General features: G+C 42.4%; 1 protein-coding gene across 1 annotated transcript in view; it reads left to right on the top strand.

Annotated features, from left to right (window-relative positions):
• Positions 1–5,099: 5,099 nt before the first annotated feature.
• Positions 5,100–22,188, top strand: part of LOC109892823 (netrin-1) — a 96,294-nt gene continuing 79,205 nt past the window's right edge. The window contains exons 1-2 of the mRNA XM_031831240.1: positions 5,100–5,357; positions 5,638–6,692. Of these exons, the coding sequence (XP_031687100.1) occupies positions 5,678–6,692 (1,015 nt within the window). The 5' untranslated portion in view covers positions 5,100–5,357; positions 5,638–5,677. The remainder of the gene's footprint in view (positions 5,358–5,637; positions 6,693–22,188) is intronic.

The following is a 22,188-nucleotide window of genomic DNA, read 5'->3' as shown; positions in this document are numbered from 1 at the left end:
GAATGAGAGAGGTGCATGTAAGCACAATGAGGAAGGCAGAGTGTGGGTGTCTGTTGGCCTCCATAAAGGAAGTCATTTGTATCATTTGTTTGTTTCCCTGCTATTTTCATGAATAAAGACGTGTTTCATTGTTTTGAATGTTGGGCTTTGATCTTTCAATCTTTAGTTTTGACTGGCTGGGTCATGGATTTTTATAGGATTGACCATTATTTATTACTAATCCCAATAGTATTTTGCCCTGTCTTTGCAAAGGTAGTTTTCACATATCTGATACACTTGAGAGTTTGTCCAAGTTCAAGTTAATTCACATGACAACTGAACTCTGAATTGTGTGATGAATAATAAAAGGATACTCATCTAAAAAAACAAGTACTTGTAGTTTTACACGGACTTCCTAAAGGTTCATATCTAAATAGCAACAAGCCGATATTGAAATTCAAAATGGATCTGGGCTCATTGGGACAGCCACTGTTCCAGTTCAAATTCAGCAGTTTTGTCATTTTCTCTGCCCACTGTTTTCTTCTCACTCAGGGCAGCACTATTAGTCTCCCTACTTCCCCTGAAGCCACTTTGACTGTGATTTGCATTACATGTGTTACGGTAAATCCCCCCTCTCTCCCCCCCTCTCTCTGAGAGGGAACAGGCCCCAAAGCATTAGCTAAAAACAATGGCAGTAAATTAACAGTCAATTCATGAGGTTCACAATGAATGGGAACGTGAGTGTTTCCTGTATTGCTCTGGGCTTGCGATGGATTACTTTATTCCTATCATTTTTTAAATATTGACCCTACTCTGGAAGTCTGAAGTCTATGATTACTATAATAGCTCTAGAAAGGTCAAAGGTGAAAATTAGATCATTTAAACTGACTTTAAATGTGCATTTGAGTTATTGGGAGAAGAGGCTCAGTCTAATAATAAAGATGGTTCTTCTATTTGCGGTTCAACCAGTGAAGGCCACTATTGCACATATGCCATCATGCCAATGAGATTGACTAGATCCCACAAAGTACAGTAGCCAGCCCAGTCAGCCAACCTTCAACAAGAGTGATGAAACACTGCCACCTCCTGTTATAAAGTCATTAGACTACAGCAGTGGTGAGGACATAGATGTGGGTTATCACGAAACTTCCTTAGTTCTTTGACTACCGCACAGAACATCAAAAGGTGCCAGGTTAATATTGGTCTATGTTGGATACACAGTACTACATTGTCTCAACGTTTTAAGTCGGACTTGTTTTGCAGGTCACGGTGGGTGCATTTTTGTTGTTGATGATTTGGAAAAGAAATGTACCAAGTTCCATCCTGTTCCCAAAAGATGGCGCTCTTTCCACAGCCTCGGGATATCAACGTGTACAGGTGTTTGACTAGAAATGCAGAACATCAACTTCCCACTCCACAGCCATCTGAAGAGAGAAATGGAATAAACCATTTAAAAATAAAATACTGCTGACATTATTGTACTGGCAACCTAGTTATACGTTCCTGACAGCCACTCTAGGTGTTAGCAAATGTCCAACGCGTACCAAACAAACCACTTTCCAGACGCGATCTTTGGTTGAATCTTTTGCCCATTTGTTAGCAGCAAAGCAAAGATAAAAATACTGAAATAATCACATGAAGGCCTATTACCATAGGCAAAATCATAGTTCCAAGGTGTAAACAGTGACATGTATGCTCTCCATACCTTTTAATTCCCACTTCCTGGTCACCTGCGTGCCTACACACATGTGACCCATGACCCAAGATATAGAGCCCCACAGTGAAGGTGTCATAATACCCAATAAACCTAGCAGTCAAACAGGGAAATGGTTCCAATCGTTTTTCCACCATTTGTTTTTTCCCATAGGGGAATTTAGAAACACTTAAAATAAGGGCTGGGTTTCGTGTAGGCTTACCCTGGCGTGACATTTTGATTACCATGTAAATGTCTCTCTGACAAGGTAACTTTTATCAATATATTATTCTCAGATTTAAAAATATTATTTAGCATCAATGTAGACTACAAATCCCTGGAAGCTCCTGCACATCATCTCTAGCTACAACCTCATCTTACTGCATTTGTATTATTCTGTATGTAAATCCGAGACACTCCATTTATACACCCACCCATCCACCCCGACCAACCACCCTACGTTCGTTTTGCCTTAAGTAACCATCTGTCTTATGTAACCACAACAAACGTAACATATCATACTAATTTCAGTATCCCAGACCTACATTTACTATGTTACATCTCGTCTATGAGACCAGGCTGCTAGCTGACACCTTTGCTAACAGATAGTGTGTAAATTTAAAACTTACATAAGACACTTCACAAAATTGTCCATTTAAAGAAATGTAGCAAATGTATTCATTCATAAATTTAGCTAACATTAGATAGTTAAGCCAGAGATTCTTACCTTTGCCTCGATTCAGCAGTCTTTTCCAGATCAATATGGCATTTGTAGTTCTTTAAGATAGCCACATTAGCAGCTAATTGGCATTTCATTTTGTGGGTAAATACAGGCGAATATATTGATAAAAGTCACCTTGTCGTAGAGAGATTTACATGGTAATCAAAACGTCATGCCAGGGTAAGCCTACACGAAAGACCACCCTTATTTTAAGTGTTTCTAAATTCCCCTATTTTAAAAATGAATGGTGGAAAAGAGTGGTTTGAACTGGCGTTTGCTCACAAGTATAATTCATTGGCTGATCCCTCCCGATGACCAGGATGGAATAATGTGATCCTTCCTTAACCCATAGGAAGTCCCACCAAGATGACTACTCCAAAATGGTGAATGTTCTTAATGGCGCTGCCCCTGCTAAAACAGGATTTTGGGCCATAAAGTCCACTATTTATCTCTATGGCCAAGTCAGAGATGGAAGAGAAAGAGAAACATTTCATAGGTTCCTTTTTTCTGGTTCATATACAGTCAATGAACTATGTCGACCACACCCAGCTATCGCATTGGTGCTAATGGGAGAGCCACCCAGATGCTCCAAAGATTTTGCATAATTTTAGCCAGTAGTTTTGAAAGTAGTGCTCAGCAGCTAAAAAGAGTCCCGGAAAATATGTACTACGTCATCCATTTCATATGATATTTTGCGTATTCCAATTCTTATAATTTGTTACGAATTTGTTACTGTTTAAGATCCCTGACTACATCTTTAAGTATACCGGAAATGTGACATTATTTTCCAATGGTTAACAGGCTTTATGGATATCTTAATTTGTCCACCATCTTAGAGCCTAGTGTAAAGAAATCTGTAAAATATATACAAAGATAGACAAACTATAGACAACACAAAAACAATTTTAGTTGGCCAAAATGGCTCCTAGATTTATAACAGATTTATCAAGCTCTCGAAACACAACTTATAACAGATAATTTTTGTTGATTTTAACACACTCTTCTGGCAATAGAGCAGACTTACACTGCAGGACCTATTTGAAGTCCTTCCCCACCGATCTCGACAAAGCCACAAAGTTGGAAGCACAAAATCGTCTAGAATGTCATTGTATGCTGTAGCTGTAGTGGTTAGAGCGTTGGGCCAGTAACTGAAAGGTTGCTAGATCAAATCCTTGAGCTGACAAGGTAAAAATATGCCATTGAACAAGGCAGTTAACCCACTGTTCCTAGGCTGTCATTGTAAATAAGAATCCACCACTCCAGCTGACGTTGAAGCACCAGATGTGTCATGCCTGCTCCTACTGCCCCTCTCTGGTGCTCAAGGGCACCAGGCTGCCCTTCATTACGCACACCTGTCACCATCATTACGTGCATCAGCGCTCATTGGATCACCTGGACTCCTTCACGATGTTGATTGCCCCCTCTATATCTGTCTGTTCCTCAGTTTTGTACCCCGTGTCAGCATTATTGTCGTAATGTCACACTGTTCTGGTTTTGATTGATGTCCATTTTCCATTAAATGTTCTCTCCCTGAACTCGGTAGTGAGTGTTACAATGCAGGAAAGATCATTTTTACGTGCTATGCGTTTTAGCACTCGGCGGTCCCATTCTGTGAGTTTGGGTGTCCTACCACTTCACGGCTGAGCCGTTGTTGCTCCTAGAGGTTTCTACTTCACAATAACAGTACTTACAGTTGACCTGGGCAGCTCTAACAGGGCAGACATTTGAGAAACTGACTTGTAGGAAAGGTGGCATCCTATGACTGTGCCACATTGAAAGTCACTGAGCTCTTCAGTAAGACCATTCTACTGCCAATGTTTGTCTATGGAGATTGCATGGCGGTGTGCTCGATTGTATACACCTGTCAGCAAGGGGTGTGGCTGAAATATCCGAATCCACTCATTACAAGGGGTGTCCACATACTTGTATATATAGTGTGTTATAGGCGTTTTGGCTCCATGTTATAGCCAATGAATAGGATATGGAAGCATTACCAGAGATACAATATGCATGGTATTCACTTCATTTTTTCTTCAAAAATGGTCAAGTCAGAAATATCGAAAAAGGCATATTATATAGTGGTCTTGAGCAGTTTATACAATATGGACAGAAGCTTTATCATATTATAGAATAGGACAAACTTTTTCGTTCTTTGCACTTCATTTCTATGAAGATTTGATTATTTAAACTTTTGGAAATCTGATAGGTCTACTGAATTGGGGAAAAAACATGAGTCATGCGTAAAATATGATTAATAACTCTTAATTAACTGGGTCACAATCTAAATCATGAAATACAAATGCACCATAATACCCCGGAAGTAACAATAACAATAGTAGTAGTAGTAATAATAATAAATACATACAAAAAATATATATATTAAGCTAATAAAAGGCTAATGTGACAAAGTCAATATTCATGATGAAATATAAACTGCCGTTTCGATTAACAATATGAAAACTATGACTATATGGAAGCCTTGGATTATGTTATCTACGTGATAATCAGATTAACTTGATCATTAGTTTGTTGTTCCTTCGTTTGGCACTTAATTAGCCGTATCTATCTTGTTGTCGATAAACTACCAGTGGATGTCGTTGTTCACTCTTTTTACGCGGGAGTGTCACTCCTCAAGATGACCTCAAGCTCTGCAGACGCTCCAATCGTCCTTCACTTTCTCCACAGTCAGTGCGGCAGACAGAGATAGAGGGATAGAGGAAAGGAGTGAGTGAATGAGAAAGACGGGCACACAGGGAGTGAAACAGACAGAGCGAGAGTTGCGGCTCTTACATCTAGACGCGTGTAGATATTTTGCTCCCGGAGATTCCAAATAAAACAAACAAGAACACAACAGATCGCGCTTGTGACAGGAAAGGCACCCGACAGAGATATTTGTATGACTTTTCTGCCTAGCTGAATTATTATTCCGAGGAATAGTGTCATATGTGGAGATTTCTTAACCTTGTAAGCCCATTTATTTCACTTAATAGGTGCATTATGAAAGGCTAATGTTATAAATCGATACATTTCTACAGTGTGTTCATATTAATAACGGTTCAAATGATATTTTCTGTAGGCTTATCATGTGATGGTAATCTATATGAAAATATTATTCGATCTATGTGCATGGCAAATTCAATTATCTATTGAGGTGTTGCTTTTCTATTTTAATTCATAGCTTTACATCTGCCGTGCTCTTTTGGACATCTTGCAAAAGTGTCTTATTTATTATCTCTCTTTTCAGGGAACGGCTGGCGTTTTTCAGCGCACGAACAAGGAATACGATGCTAAGGATTTTGGATCCCGTGGTCACTGTCGTGACCATTTCCTTTGTGGTCGAGGGGGTGCTCGGTGGCTACGGGATGAGCATGTTCGCCGCGCAAACATCTCCCCCGGACCCTTGCTACGACGAGAACGGTAACCCGAGGAGATGCATCCCCGATTTTGTGAACTCCGCTTTCGGAAAGGAAGTCCGCACTTCCAGCACCTGTGGTAAAACCCCGGGTAGGTACTGCTTGGTAACAGAGAAGGGCGACGAGAGAAATAGGAACTGCCATACGTGCGATGCCTCGGACCCCAAAAAGTATCACCCACCGGCATATCTAACGGATCTCAACAACCCCCATAATCTCACATGTTGGCAATCGGAAAATTACATCCAATACCCTCAAAACGTCACCATAACACTGTCACTGGGCAAGAAATTCGAAGTCACCTACGTAAGCCTGCAGTTCTGCTCACCTCGACCCGAATCGATGGCTATCTTCAAGTCTATGGACTATGGCAAATCTTGGGTACCTTTCCAATACTATTCGACCCAATGCAGGAAAATGTACACCAAACCGAGCAAGGCCACCATTACCAAACAGAACGAACAAGAGGCGATATGCACAGACTCCCACACGGACATGCACCCTCTATCCGGCGGTCTCATTGCCTTCAGCACTTTGGACGGCAGACCGTCGGCGCACGACTTCGACAACTCGCCGGTGCTCCAGGACTGGGTCACCGCCACCGATATCAAGGTGACGTTCAGCCGATTGCACACTTTCGGTGATGAGAACGAGGATGACTCGGAGCTAGCCCGGGACTCTTATTTCTATGCGGTGTCCGATCTGCAAGTTGGCGGTCGATGCAAATGCAATGGCCACGCTTCGCGGTGCGTAAAAGACAGGGATGGAAACCTTGTTTGTGAGTGCAAACATCATACCGCGGGACCGGAGTGCGACAGGTGCAAGCCTTTCCATTATGATCGGCCGTGGCAACGCGCAACAGCTAGAGAAGCCAACGAATGTGTCGGTAAGTCTAAACATTATAATTGTCTCCAAAAATCATCCAATTTATCTTTGGACTGCAGAAGTTTCCTCTCCACACAATGCCTGTATCACAAGCAAAAATACATTTGGCATAAATGGTATTATTGGGTGACTCTTGTTTGTACAGTCATGAGAGATTTGTCTGTTTTTAAATTTGATTAATTGCTAAGGTCAGTTCTGATGAAAAACAAAGATTCAGACATGACTTTTATTCTCTCTGGATGAAAGTTGTCGAAATACTATTAAAAATTAAAAATGGGATTATAGCACATCATATTACGCACCAACAAGTACACACAAGTTTTACAAAACCTTTTACAAAAGGTTTCCAACTCCAAGGCTCGAGGAAAAATTGCCTATCCTTTGTTGTAGTTTATATAGTTATGGAAAACAATTTAAAATCCTTATTAGTATTAAAATGTTATTATAATAATATTATTATTATTATTATTATTATTTAGTCACGAAATGAATTTTTATAGTTGTAAGCATTTTATTACACTATGCCAATTTTAGTCTGATCAGCCCACGCTGTTTTAATAGTACATGCCTTCATTAAAACACGATACTGATGTGATTTGAAAATGTAGGCTATAAAAAAACAAGTCTGTACGGTTGTTAAAGAGGTCTGAATTAAGGATAAATCTAAACCACCGTTCGGCCCACCACAAAATGCACTTTTTTAAATGAAATTATGCCGCGCGTCCATGCACATAAAAAGTCACATGCAAATGCCTTCTCAATTTGAAAACCTAAAAGCCCATTACCGCCATAGCTCAAATGGAGTTTTATAACAACCACCCACTTCAGAAAGACCGCCGCATCACAATGTCTAATCATTCACCGCGTTGAAATGTTTCTCATGGGGAAAATTGATGTACAGTTCCAACTTTATGGCTGCAATAAAGCGACGCACCGTCATTTATTTAAAGAGCATTTAAACTGCACCACCACAGTACTTGAACACAGACTTCTCTGCCCATTTAATTATCGTCTGAATCAAAGTTAATTATAGGTCTAAATTACGTTAATTTATTTATCATAAAACTGTTGTAAAAAAAAGGTATATATTTTTTTAAAAGCATTATTTCATCCCGAAACTATTATGATTGTGATTATTATTATTGTTGTTGTTATTATATCAAATGAAATTGCCATTTTTGAAAACATTACAATATGAATTTGCCTTCCTTTGGAAACAATCTGCAAAATGTTCATCCAGCTATTAAGCCGAATACTCAAATATATGTGATAATATTAGGCACTCATTATTAATTACACCCATAACCCGTTATCATTACTATTGTAATAATTCTAAATATTATTAATAGGCTACTTATTAGTATTCATATGATCCGCTTTGTATTATGTGTTGGTCTTCAACGACATCATCGGACTTAGTTTATTCGTGTGAACACTTTCGGCCTACAAAGAAGAAAAGTAATCGGAGTAGATATGGAATCCTATCCTCAATGAACCGGCCCATTTAGATGTATGCTTTCCCGTCTGCCCCCATGAAGACTAATAAAGCACACGGAGGAAGTTATCACATCGTGGCTTTCATTGAACTCATTCCACACGCTATTTCCAACAGCGAGGCTACATCGGCTGCTATAGAGACAGGGACAATGCCGCAGCAGGATCAAAGATGCGGTAGTTGCTTTTTATTGTCAGACATACCTAAGACCCACTTAAAGATAATATGTATTCATGCTTAGACGAGGAAAGAGACGGGATGCATGAGCTTGGTGAGAATGTGAGTGCTACTGGTTTAGATAAAGGAGAATTCATTCTTGGACAATTGTAGTCTGATATTGACCCGGCTGTGTGTTGACTGTCTAGCAAATATTGCATACGATTTTATCATGAGGAGCGTGGTTAAAAGTTGCGATTATGCATTGTTGATGTAAGCGAAGAGAATTGATTCCTTGTGAAATATCTCACCCTTTATAAGCCAAGTAACTGCCCGATACATGCATGCTTTCAAGGTCAACATGAGAGGTAGGCCTAGTGGGGGGTGGTTCTCTGACCGTAGTACCCATCACCCGCGTTGCTGCATAATGTATGTGTCAGTACTCTATATCAACTCTGAAAATGTGCAGTATTTCATTGTCATTGTTTACCCAACATCTAGAATAATAGTTCAAGACTCAGAGCATGCAAAGGCATCTCTTAGGGCATGCACTGTGGATACAAATAGGCCTGTGTGTCTCAAGAGACAATGCTGATGGAAAAGATGTCCACGATGATGAAGGTGGATGAACCTCCACTTCTCACTGTAACCCACTCTAGATTGGATTTGCGATTTTTAAATATCGCCCTACAGTGAATGGTGAGAGGAGGATCCTCATTCCACCCCATATTGTTTGCATCACAGAGCCCCTACAGTAAAATGAACGGACTCAAACTCCCTTTTGTCTCGGTATTTCTATTTCACTGTGGTTATTTCACTGTGGTTGGGGGAAAGTGGTGCGGTGTTGTTTGACAGTCATCCATGGCACATGTTGACTGTTTTGACACGTAGCAGGTGTTTAAAAGGGTTTTGTTTGCTGTTTGTTTCCATTCCCACAGAGTGGTTCTCTGCGGCAGATAAACAGGCTTGAGCCTTGTGGAAATATCCAAGCTTTTACTATGGTGACTGGCTACGAATACACTTTGGAGAAGGTCACCCCAGTTGTGTATAAAACTGTGAGATGTTACCTAAATTAAGAGAGCTCTGATTCTGATAATATAACACTCTCAGAATATCCCGACCGCAGTCCTCCATATTACAGTCTACATTTCTAAGCCCTGCCATCAAATTCCAGATTTATACTAGTTGGCCATCTATGAGAAACACAGAGTGACAATGATTAACTGAAGTTGACCAAATAGGTGAAACACAGAGTGACAAATGAATACAAATGAATAAGTGATTGTCAGTGGCGGTTTCTGTGAAGAGGAAAGGAAGGCTGTGCCTCCCTTCTTGGGTCGCCAGGGCTCCCATCCTGGAGAAGCAAACAGACTTGTTTAGACACAACCACGCCACTATAGGAATGAAGAATGAATTGTTCCCCCCTACCCCCAGTATCCTTGACACTTTATTTTTACCGGAACAGCATGTGTGTGTGTCATGTGTATCTGGTGTGTCTCGCACGGGGCCACAAAGGAACATCACTCACTGTATCCATCATGCTGTCTGCAAGCACACGCACAAACACACGCACGCACACACACACACACACACACACACACACACACACACACACACACACACACACACACACACACACACACACACACACACACACACACACACACACACACACACACACACACACACACACACACACACACACACACACACACACACACCCCTGTAGCAACACACTCCTCTGGGCTGTTTGTGCTATGGGATGCCTGCTCCGTGAGACAAGGCGTGCAGAGCGGTGCGGAGGGGGGCTGTGGTCGCACACTCTCTGCTAAAGCAAACACCGCCTCACCTCTCAAACAGGGAGAAGAATAGCCTGTCTGACACATCTGTGTGAAGGCAGGGTCCTAGGGTTTTTGAGAGTGCGGGGTGAGGTGGAGTTGGAGTTGGGGTAGTGTGTGCATGTGTGTGTGGCATAGTGATGTTGTCTGTTACCACCTGTAAAAGCAATTAGTCACAGGAGGTTGGTGGAACCTTAAATGGGGAGGACGGGCTCGTGTGAATGGCTGGAGCGGAATAAAGGGAATGGTATCAAATACATTGTTTCCATGTGTTTGATGCCATTCCATTAGCTCCATTCCAGCCTTTACTATGAGCCGTCCTCCCCTCAGCAGCTTCCACTGCAATCAGTAATTGTAGCATAAAGATATGGCTAGGACAGAACACTGTGTGTACTATAAGCTTCAGTAACAGAGAAGTGATGTCAAAACGAGATGTACTGTACTATACGATAAGCTTTGCTATGAGCTGCTTGGTATTGAACGCTTCCAGCACTATTTGTCAGTCAGTAAATTGAAAGATTCCGACTGTCTCTGGATCCTCTGCAGTCATAACATATTCTCAGTTTCAGAGTTTAACTAGTGTAGAATTCGAAAGTGATACGGAGTGGGGACATTCAGAGTAAATGAGAAGCAAATAGCCAGGTGGGGAAAGGAAATGTCATCAAGACCAGCATCTTTTTCTATGGTGTGTGAAACACAACACAGGGATAGGTACTTATATTTTATTATAGAGATAATGATAGGCACTTGTTTTTATCATGGTCCGAAGAGCCAATGGCTAAGAATAAGAAATACCGTACAGCGTATTAGCCTGTCAGGATCTCTCTCCGGATGATAATCTTTGTCCAAGTCCTTGAATCGTGCTACTTTGCTCTGTCTTTGACTGAACCTGGATATTCGTTATCATCTATCTATCTATCTATCTATCTATCTATCTATCTATCTATCTATCTATCTATCTATCTATCTATCTATCTATCTATCTATCTATCTATCTATCTATCTATCTATCTATCTATCTATCTATCTATCTATCTATCTATCTATCTATCTATCTATCTATCTATCTATCTATCTATCTATCTATCTATCTATCTATCTATCTATCTATCTATCTATCTATCTATCTATCTATCTATCTATCTATCTATCTATCTATCTATCTATCTATCTATCTATCTATCTATCTATCTATCTATCTATCTATCTATCTATATATATATATATATATATATATATATAGATATATCTAAAGGCCTAGGCATTCCACTACAAATAGCTTTGCATTTGTGGAGTGATTTGAATGCAGTTGGTCTTACAAAAACAAAACCCATTGAAACAGGTTGCATGTCGTCTTCGCTCTTTGATGTGCACCTTGCCGATTAGTTCGTCTGAGTCTTACGGTAAAGGACCTTCATGCACTTCTGAGTGCACTTCCAGGTCCATCTGGGATATTGATTCTCACAGGCCACGCGGGAGACCGTCTTTGTAATCTAACGCAATGAGTTTAGGAATGGAGGCACGGAGGAGGAAGAATCGTGGCTTCAATATCAATTCAGGTGTGACCAGTCTCGGCCTGACAGACATGGCTGGATGGATAGACTGTCTCATCACGACTCTCTCATCACGCCGAATTCGGCGTCAGCAAGGATGCTCAGCTACCTGTAACAAAGCAGGCAACTGTCTCAATTTAATCAACTCGATTCTCTTCCTCTTGTTTTAGAACTCTAGCAACTCAGAGTGACACTACAGCATCTGAAGGAGAATGAAGGAGACGCCCATTCAGCTAATCGCGATAAGGAAAATGAGTTAGACGCCTAAGACGTTCACTTTAGGAGGAACGTTTTTCAGATACAGAAAATTAAATGCAAGACTGTTCCACTGCATTAGCTTCAGGTTCCATAGCTTGAATGTGTTGAGAAAAGGGGTCTTGAATAATTCAGAGAGATTAAGAAGACTGCTTGGAGGCATGCAGAATGAAGGATACTACTGCAGCACAGAGAAAAGTAAAGAGATTGAGGGAGACTACAATAGAGACTATAAATGTGAGAGAGACAGGGAGGCTATAGAGAAAGAGAGATGGAAACAGAAAGAGAAAGGGACCGGAGTGTGACCTATCCAGGGACTTTTGGGGACAGGAGAGACTTTTTTTGATGAAACAGGCTTTATCTTTCCTTGAGAACCACTTCACGGTAGCTTTTCTACTTGTTCATGGAGTGGGTGGAGGGGGCGGGGCAGGGGAGGGGGAGGGCCCTTCCCTTAGATCTAGAACTTTGTTGGCACAGAGATAGTATATCAGTGACTTGGCACAGACATCGCCTCAAGCCTGTCCAAATCTCCATGGATTCCCCACCCACACCCCATATATTTTCCCGTAGATAACTTCATTTATCCAGCCTCAAACCTCAACATCATCTGGCTGATTTGAGCAGACCTGCCGTTTGTCTCGCCTGATTACGTCAAATAAATACGCTCCCAGGCGTTATTCCGAACAGTTTGATTGACATGGGGAAGATGACTGTGGTGCTGGATTGACATTGAGATTTGGCACCCCTTCAGATAATTGGGCTTAAATCTCTAACCACTTGCTTAGAGGAAACAGTGTTTTGCAGAGATGTCTTTTTGATAGAATCTTCCCAAGTTCCATTGAAGGAAGAAAGATCAACAATGACATGATATGTCAGTAATTAAAATGTTCTCACCTGAAATAACTAATTCAGGTTTTTGGAAATGGAGAATGGGGAACTACAATAAAGACAATAATTTGAGAATGTCGGTTAGATTGTCAAGATGTAATACACTAGTATTTACGTTCATTTGGTCTCCTGCAGATAAGATTCAATAAAAAAAATAAAGCAACTCTTCACAAGAAAGTATACTGTATTGTGTTGTCAATTCACACCTTTCATTTCAAGTAGGAGCTCCTACAACTGAACACAACAGCAATATTTATTAACAAGGATACCATGATGAGGCATGATGACCGAGCTGTGGTCTGGTTAGTGTTTGAGCTGCCACCAAAGGACCGCCATTCCTTTATGAACCGCCGTATCCTTCATCTTCAAAGGGCGACCGCCGCCCGCCAAACGCATCGACCAACCTGACACTCACTGCTGTACAACGCCTGGCAAACAAAAGGAGTGAGAAACAGAGGTGTGAAAAGAGTGTCGAATTAGTTTGCACTTTGCACCGTGGCGTATTCCCCCCCCCCCCCCCCCCCACCCCGAAGAATCCCAACACCAGAGCCGGCAGTTCAAATGGGTGAATGGCCTCCCCCACGCTTTGAGGACCTCCTTCCTACAAGTGTTATCACTATTTTACAACTTGTTTTTTAAGCCACTGCATAACAAGTTATTCAGAGTGTGGAGTTGGACGCACTCTGATGACTCCTACTTTTGGTTAACTGTGCTCTACACAGCCTTGCACCTTGGTCAGCCACTGTTCAAGTTTAGCCATATGCATGCACTCACATACGGGCATGCATGTCTGCAACGTCACACACACCCACAGAGCCAATCAAACTCACAGATACATAACTGTGACCGTAACCTTGATTCTGGGCTCACTGAAACCAGCCACAGAAGCAGACAGCCAAAAGCAGTCAGCTAAAACAGATAGTCAATCAGATAACTGTCAACCGTAAAACCTCCTCCACAGTGAGAAGCCACGTGTTAGGTTTCTGAGGAGGCCCAGACCCCCTGCCTGCGTCTGTGCTGGCCAGGGGCCACCAAGGATTCTGTTGCATTGGCGGCAGGGACGGGAAAAGAGGGGTGGGCCAGGCCTGTTTCCAGCAGGGTTCCCAGGACCATCGCAGCGGGGCCTCAGCAAATTCAACCTGATGGCTGGCAGGGCTGCAGTATAGGCCCATCTGTACCTTGTTTAAACCTAGTAGTGTGTTACCATCCACCTCTTCTCTGAACTCTGCTGGGCGCCACACGTAACTAGTGGGAGAATGTGTTGAAATATGACGTTACTGGCTCTGTGCAAAATGCTGCTGCAGTGGTGGCCTGAGTTAATGTGTGTGCCAGTGAGAGAGAGAGAGAGAGAGAGAGGGGGAGGCTAAACGAAGGGTGATCTTTTTGTTTTTGAATTCTCCTGTAAAGGGGGTTGATATCAAATCTAATTTTATTGGTCACGTGCACATATTTAGCAGATGTTATTGCGGGTGTAGCAAAATGCTTGTGTTCCTAGCTCCAACAGTGCAGTAATGTCTAACAATTCACAACAATACACTCAAATCTAAAGTAAAAGAATGGAGTTAAGAAATATATACATGTTAGAACGAGCAATGTCGGAGTGGCATTGACTAAAATACAGTAGAATAGAATACACATATGAAATATGAGTAAAGCAGTATGTAAACATTTTAAAATGACTAGTGATCCATTATTAAAGTGACCTGTGATTCCATGTCTATGTATATTGGGCAGCAGCCTCTAAGGTGCAGGGTTGAATAACCGGCTGGTAGCCGGCTAGTGATGGCTATTTAACGGTCTGATGGCCTGGAGAAAAAAATCTGTTTTTCAGTCTCTCGGTCCCAGCTTTGATGCACCTATACTGACCTCGCCTTCTGGGTGGTAGTGGGGTGAACAGGCCGTGGCTTGGGTGGTTGATGTCCTTGATGATCTTTTTCGCCTTCCGGTGACATCGGATGCTGTCGGTGTACTGGAGGATAGGCAGTTGATGCGTTGGGCAGACCGCACCACCCTTTGGAGGTTGAAGAGACGCTGTTGCGCCTTCATCCCCACACTGTCTGTGTGGGTGGACCAATTCAGATCGTCGGTGATGTGTACACCAAGGAACTTGAAGCTTTTCATCTTCTCTACTGCGGTCCCGACGATGTGGATAGGGGTGTGCTCTCTCTGCTATTTCCTGAGGTCCACGATCAGCTCTTTCATTTTGATGACGCTGAGGGAGGGGTCATTTTTCTGGCACGATTCCTCCAGGGCCCTCACCTTCTCCCTGTAGGCTGTCTCATCATTGTTGGTAATCAGGCCTAAAACTGTTGTGTCGTCTGCAAACTTGATGATTGAGTTGGAGGCGTGCGTGGCCACACAGTCATGGGTGAACAGGGAGTACAGGAGGGGGCTAAGCACACACCCTTGTGGGGCCCCTGTGTTGAGGATCAGCGAATTGGAGGTGTTGTTTTCTACCTTCACCACCTGGGGGCGGCCCATCAGGAAGTCCAGGACCCAGTTGCACTGGGCGGGGTTCAGAACCAGGGCCCCAGGCTTAATGATGAGCTTGGAGGGTACTATGGTGTTGAAGGCTGAGCTATAGTCAATGAACAGCATTCTTACATAGGTATTCCTCTTGTCCAGATGGGATAGGGCAGTGTGCTGTTTCGATGGCGATTGCATCATCTGTGGATCTATTGGGCGGTATGCAAATAGAAGTGGGTCTAGTGTATCAGGTAAGGCAGAGATGATATGATCCTTAACTAGCCTCTCAAAGCACTTCATGATGACAGAAGTGAGTGCTTCAGGGAGATAGTAATTTACTTCAGTTTCCTTTGCTTTCTTGGGTGGACATCTTGAAGCAAGTGGGGACAGCAGACTGGGATAGAGAGAGATTGAATATGTCCGTAAACACTCCAGCCAGCTGGCCTGCGCATGCTCTGAGGACTTGGCTAGGGATGCCGTCTGGGCCAGCAGCCTTGCGAGGGTTAACATGTTTAAATTTCTTACTCACATCGGCCACAGAGAACGAGAGCCCACAGTCCTTGGGAGCGGGCCACATCGGTGGCACTGTGTTATCCTCAAAGCGGGCGAAGAAGGTGTTTAGCTTGTCCGGGAGCAAGACGTCGGTGTCCGTGACATGGATGGTTTTCCCTTTGTAATCCGTGATTGTCTGTAGACCCTGCCACATACTTCAAATCAAATCAAACTTATTTATATAGCCCTTCGTACATCAGCTGATATCTCAAAGTGCTGTAAAGAAACCCAGCCTAAAACTCCAAACAGCAAACAATGCAGGTGTTGAAGCACGTTGGCTAAGAAAAACTCCCTAGAAAGGCCAAAACCTAGGAAGAAACCTAGAGAGGAACCAGGCTATGAGGGGTGGCCAGTCCTCTTCTGGCTGTGCCGGGTGTAGATTATAACAGAACATGGCCAAGATTTTCAAATGTTCATAAATGACCAGCATGGTCAAATAATAGGTCTGGGACAGGTAGCACGTCTGGTGAAAAGGTCAGGATTCCATAGCCGCAGCCAGAACAGTTGAAACTGGAGCAGCAGCACAGCCAGGTGGACTGGGGACAGCAAGGAGTCATCATGCCAGGTAGTCCTGAGGCATGGTCCTAGGGCTCAGGTCCTCCGAGAGAGAGAAAGAAAGAGAGAAAGAGAGAATTAGAGAGAGCATACTTAAATTCACACAGGACACCGGATAAGACAGGAGAAGTACTCCAGATATAACAACTGACCCTGGCCCCGCGACACATAATATACTGCAGCCTAAATACTGGAGGCCCCATCTGATGATACCCCCGGACAGGGCCAAACAGGAAGGACATAACCCCACCCACTTTGCCAAAGCACAGCTCCCACACCACTACAGGGATATCTTCAACCACCAACTTACCATCCTGAGACAAGGCCGAGTATAGCCCACAAAGATCTCCGCCAACCCAGACAGGAAGATCACATCAGTGACTCAATCCACTCAAGTGACGCACCCCTCCTAGGGACGGCATGAAAGAGCACCAGTAAGTCAGTGACTCAGCCCCTGTAATAGGGTTAGAGGCAGAGAATCCCAGTGGAAAGAGGGGAACCGGCCAGGCAGAGACAGCAAGGGCGGTTCGTTGCTCCAGAGCCTTTCCGTTCAGCTTCACACTCCTGGGCCAGACTACACTCAATCATATGACCCACTGAAGAGATGAGTCTTCAGTAAAGACTTAAAGGTTGAGACCGAGTTTGCGTCTCTCCCATGGGTAGGCAGACCATTCCAAACTGCCTCCAGCTGTTTGCTTAGAAATTCTAGGGACAATTAGGAGGCCTGCGTCTTGTGACCGTAGCGTACGTGTAGGTATGTACGGCAGGACCAAATCAGAGATATAGGTAGGAGCAAGCCCATGTAATGCTAAGTAGGTTAGCAGTAAAACCTTGAAATCAGCCCTTGCCTTGACAGGAAGCCAGTGTAGGGAGGCTAGCACTAGAGTAATATGATCAATTGTTTAGGTTCTAGTCAGGATTCTAGCAGCCGTATTTAACACTAACTGAAGTTTATTTAGTGCTTTATCCGGGTAGCCGGAAAGTAGAGCATTGCAGTAGTCTAACCTAGAAGTAACAAAAGCATGGATTAATTTTTCTGCATCATTTTTGGACAGAAAGTTTCTGATTTTTGCAATGTTACGTAGATGGAAAAAAGCTGTCCTTGAGACAGTCTTGATATGTTCGTCAAAAGAGAGATCAGGGTCCAGAGTAAAGCCGAGGTCCTTCACAGTTTTATTTGAAACGACTGTACAACCATTAAGATTAATTGTCAGATTCAACAGAAGATCTCTTTGTTTCTTGGAACCTAGAACAAGCATCTTTTTGTTTAAAAGTAGAAAGTTTGCAGCCATCCTTATGTCTGAAACACAGGCTTCTAGCGAGGGCTATTTTGGTGCTTCACCATGTTTCATTGAAATGTACAGCTGTGTGTCATCCGCATAGCAGTGAAAGTTAACATTATATTTTCGAATGACATCCCCAAGAGGTAAAATATATAGTGAAAACAATAGTGGTCCTAAAACGGAACCTTGAGGAACACCGAAATTTACAGTTGATTTGTCAGAGGACAAACCATTCACAGAGACAAACTGATATCACTAAGCACTAAGGTCTAGGAGCATGAGGACAGATGCAGAGCCTCGGTCTGATGCCATTAAAAGGTCATTTACCACCTTCACAAATGCAGTCTCAGTGCTATGATGGGGTCTAAAACCAGACTGAAGCATTTCGTATACATTGTTTGTCTTCAGGAAGGCAGCCTTTTCAACATTTTTGGAGAGGAATGGAAGATTCGATATAGGCCGATAGTTTTTTATATTTTCTGGGTCAAGGTTTGGCTTTTTCAAGAGAGGCTTTATTACTGCCACTTTTAGTGAGTTTGGTACACATCCGGTGGATAGAGAGCCGTTTATTATGTTCAACATAGGAGGGCCAAGCACAGGAAGCAGCTCTTTCAGTAGTTTATTTGGAATAGGGGCCAGTATGCAGCTTGAAGGTTTAGAGGCCGTGATTATTTTCATCATTGAGTCAAGAGATATAGTACTAAAACACTTGAGTGTCTCTCTTGATCCTAGGTCCTGGCAGAGTTGTGCAGACTCAGGACAAGTGAGCTTTGAAGGAATACGCAGATTTAAAGAGGAGTCTGTAATTTGCTTTCTAATAATCATGATTTTTTCCTCAAAGAAGACATACTTCTCGTGTCTGAGCCGTTGAATTGCGACTCCACTATGTCTCTGTACTGATGTTTTGCCTGTTTGATTGCCTTACATAAGGAATAAGTACACTGTTTGTATTCAACCATATTCCCAGTCACCTTGCCATGGTTAAATGTGATGGTTTGTGCTTTCAGTTTTGAGTGAATGCTGCCATCTATCCCACAGTTTCTGATTTGTGTAGGTTTTAATAGTCACAGTGGGAACAACATCCGCTATACACTTCCTGATGAACTCAGTCACAGTATTAGTGTATACGTCGATGTTATTCAGCATGGATTCCGTCTGGTCAGACCAGCGTTGAATAGACCTTAGCACGGTACTTCCTGTTTGAGATTCTGCCTATAGGAAGGGATGAGCAAAATGGAGTCATGATCTGATTTGCTGAAGGGAGGGCAGGGGAGGGCCTTGTAGGCATCCTGGAAGTGTTCCGTGTTGATACAACTTTGGTAACGTTTTCCTCAAATTATATAGATTGTAAAGGGGTTGATATAAATTGTTAACTTCTTATGGCTGCAGGGGCAGTATTGAGTATCTTGGATGAAAGGTGCCCAGAGTCAACGGCCTGCTCCTCAGTCCCAGTTGCTAATATATGCATATTATTAGTAGTATTGAATGGAAAACACTCTGAAGTTTCTAAAACTGTTTTAATGATGTCTTTGATTATAACAGAACTCATATGGCAGGCAAAAACCTGAGAAGAAATCCAAACAGGAAGTGGGAAATCTGAGGTTGGTCGATTTTCAACCCAGCCACTATTGAATACACAGTGGTATGGTGGTATGGATACAGTTGCACTTCCTAAGGCTTCCACTAGATGTCAACTGTCTTTAGAAACTTAAATGAGGCTTCTACTGTGTTGTGTAGCCGGATGGGAGCGCATTTCACATGATAGTGATCTGCGTTCCATGGTTTCTCTACAGACATAGGAATTCTCCGGTTGGAACTTTATTGAAGATTTATGATAACAACATCCTAAAGATTGATTCTATACTTAGTTTGACAAGTTTCTTCGACCTGTAATATAACTTTTTGAAGTTTTCGTCCGACATTCAGATGGACCTGCACGAGCGTTTGGATTTGTGTACTAAACACGCTAACAAAAGTAGCTACTTGGACATAAATAATGGACATTATCGAACAAATCAAGCATTTATTGTGGAACTAGGATTCCTGGGAGTGCATTCTGATGAAGATCGTCAAAGGTAAGGGAATATTTATAATGTGATTTCTGATTTCTGTTGACTCCAACATGGCGGATAATTTTATATATTTTCTGAGCGCCGTCTCAGATTATTGCATGGTTTGCTTTGTATGTAAAGTTTTTTTGAAATCTGACATAGCGGTTGCATTTAAGGAGAGGTATATCTATATTTCCATGTCTAACAATTCTATTTATTGACATTTATAATGAGTATTTCTGTAAAATGATGTGGCTCTCCGCAATATCACCGGACGCGCCAATGTATACTGAGATTTTTTTATATAAATATGAACTTTATCAAACAAAACATACATGTATTGTGTAACATGAAGTCCTATGAGTGTCATCTGATGAAGATCATCAAAGGTTAGTGATTAATTCTATCTCTATTTGTGCTTTTTGTGACTCCTCTCTTTGGCTGGAAAAATGGCAGAATTTTTCTGTGAGTTGGTGGTCACGTAACATAATCGTTTGTGGTGCTTTTACTGTAAAGCCTATTTGAAATCAGACACTGGTGGGATTAACAAAACGATTACCTTTAAAACAGTATAAAATACATGTATGTTTGAGGAATTTTAATTATGAGATTTCTGTTGTTTTGAATTTGGCGCCTTACACTTTCACTGGCTGTTGTCATATCATCCCCTTAACGGGATTGCCGCCCTAAGACGTTTTAAGGGGGTTTATATAAATTGTAAAGGGGATTGATATAGATTGTAAAGGGGGTTGATAAAAATTGTAAAGGAGGTTGATATACATTTTAAAGGGGGTTGATAGAGATTGTAAAGGGGGTTGATATATATTGTAAAGGGGGTTGATATAAATTGTAAAGGGGGTTGATATAGATTGTAAAGGGTGTTGATAAAAATTGTAAAGGGGGTTGATATAGATTGTAAAGGGGGTTAAATAAATTGTAAAGTGGTTGATATAGATTGTAAAGGGGGTTATATAAATTGTAAAGGGGGTTGATATAGATTGTAAAGGGGGATTATATAAATTGTAAAGGGGTTGATATAGATTGTAAAGGGGGTTTATATAAATTGTAAAGGGGTTGATATAGATTGTAAAGGGGGTTTATATAAATTGTAAAGGGGTTGATATAGATTGCTTTGAGTTTGAGGCATCTTTTGATCATCGTAGTCTTTAGACAAAATTAATTCTGTGGTCTGTGACAGTTTCAGTATCAGTCCCAGATGAGTTACAGTAATCCATTAAACCACTTTGACAATTATCTCATAACAACAGTCTACCAGCACAGTGTTCGCACAGAACGATGCTGTGAGAGACAGCACTTTCATGTTTTTTTTTTGCATGTAAGGGATTCCATACTGTACCGCGTCAATCACTTTGACAATAAGATCATCATGGCATTTAACATTGGTAGCAAAGACAGACACATTGAAACTTGATGGCTTGATGGTTTCTTGGACCTTTAGAGAACCCATACTTCACTGTATTGTAACGGCCACATTTACAGCTGTCCAGGACCTTGGAATGCATGGACTGTGCATACTAGGTAAAAATACATAGTCAAAATATCCCCAAAGACAGGGACCCCCCTGGGCCATCTTCCCCCAGCAAGGTCAACACAAGAGCAGGTCAATCTGCGCTAGTCAGACCCCCCTGGGCCATCTTCCCCCAGCAAGGTCAACACACGAGCAGGTCAATCTGCGCTAGTCAAAGCCCCCTGGGCCATCTTCCCCCAGCAAGGTCAACACCCGAGCAGGTCAATCTGCGCTAGTCAGACGCCCCTGGGTCATCTTCCCCCAGCAAGGTCAACACACGAGCAGGTCAATCTGCGCTAGTCAGAGCCCCCTGGGCCATCTTCCCCCAGCAAGGTCAACACACGAGCAGGTCAATCTGCGCTAGTCAGAGCCCCCTGGGCCATCTTCCCCCAGCAAGGTCAACACACGAGCAGGTCAATCTGCGCTAGTCAGACCCCCCTGGGCCGTCTTCCCCCAGCAAGATCAACACCCGAGCAGGCCAATCTGCGCTAGTCAAAGCCCCCTGGGCCATCTTCCCCCAGCAAGGTCAACACCCGAGCAGGTCAATCTGCGCTAGTCAAAGCCCCCTGGGTTGGATCTCTCTGTCTCTTTCTCGCTCTTTCTTTGACAACAAGATGAGGAACTATCTGTTTTTGACGATTCACACAGAGACAATTCTGGTTAATTTCCCAAAGACTGAGCTCATGTGAACTGCTAATAACTCACTCAAGAAACCTAGTGAAATGTAGACATATTAAGAGTTATATTCTATTGTTATCTTGACGAACTGAAAATCTTGAAGCCATGAAAGTCTACTTTGACCAGACCTCTTTTTAAAAGGGGAGTTTGGAGCAGGTTAGCAGCTGAAATGGCTGTTCAAGACGCAATTTCACTTTGA

This window comes from Oncorhynchus kisutch, linkage group LG1 (assembly GCF_002021735.2).
Source record: "Oncorhynchus kisutch isolate 150728-3 linkage group LG1, Okis_V2, whole genome shotgun sequence".
NCBI classification, from domain to species: Eukaryota; Metazoa; Chordata; class Actinopteri; order Salmoniformes; family Salmonidae; genus Oncorhynchus; species Oncorhynchus kisutch.
This window is presented reverse-complemented; position numbering and strand designations above follow the sequence as displayed.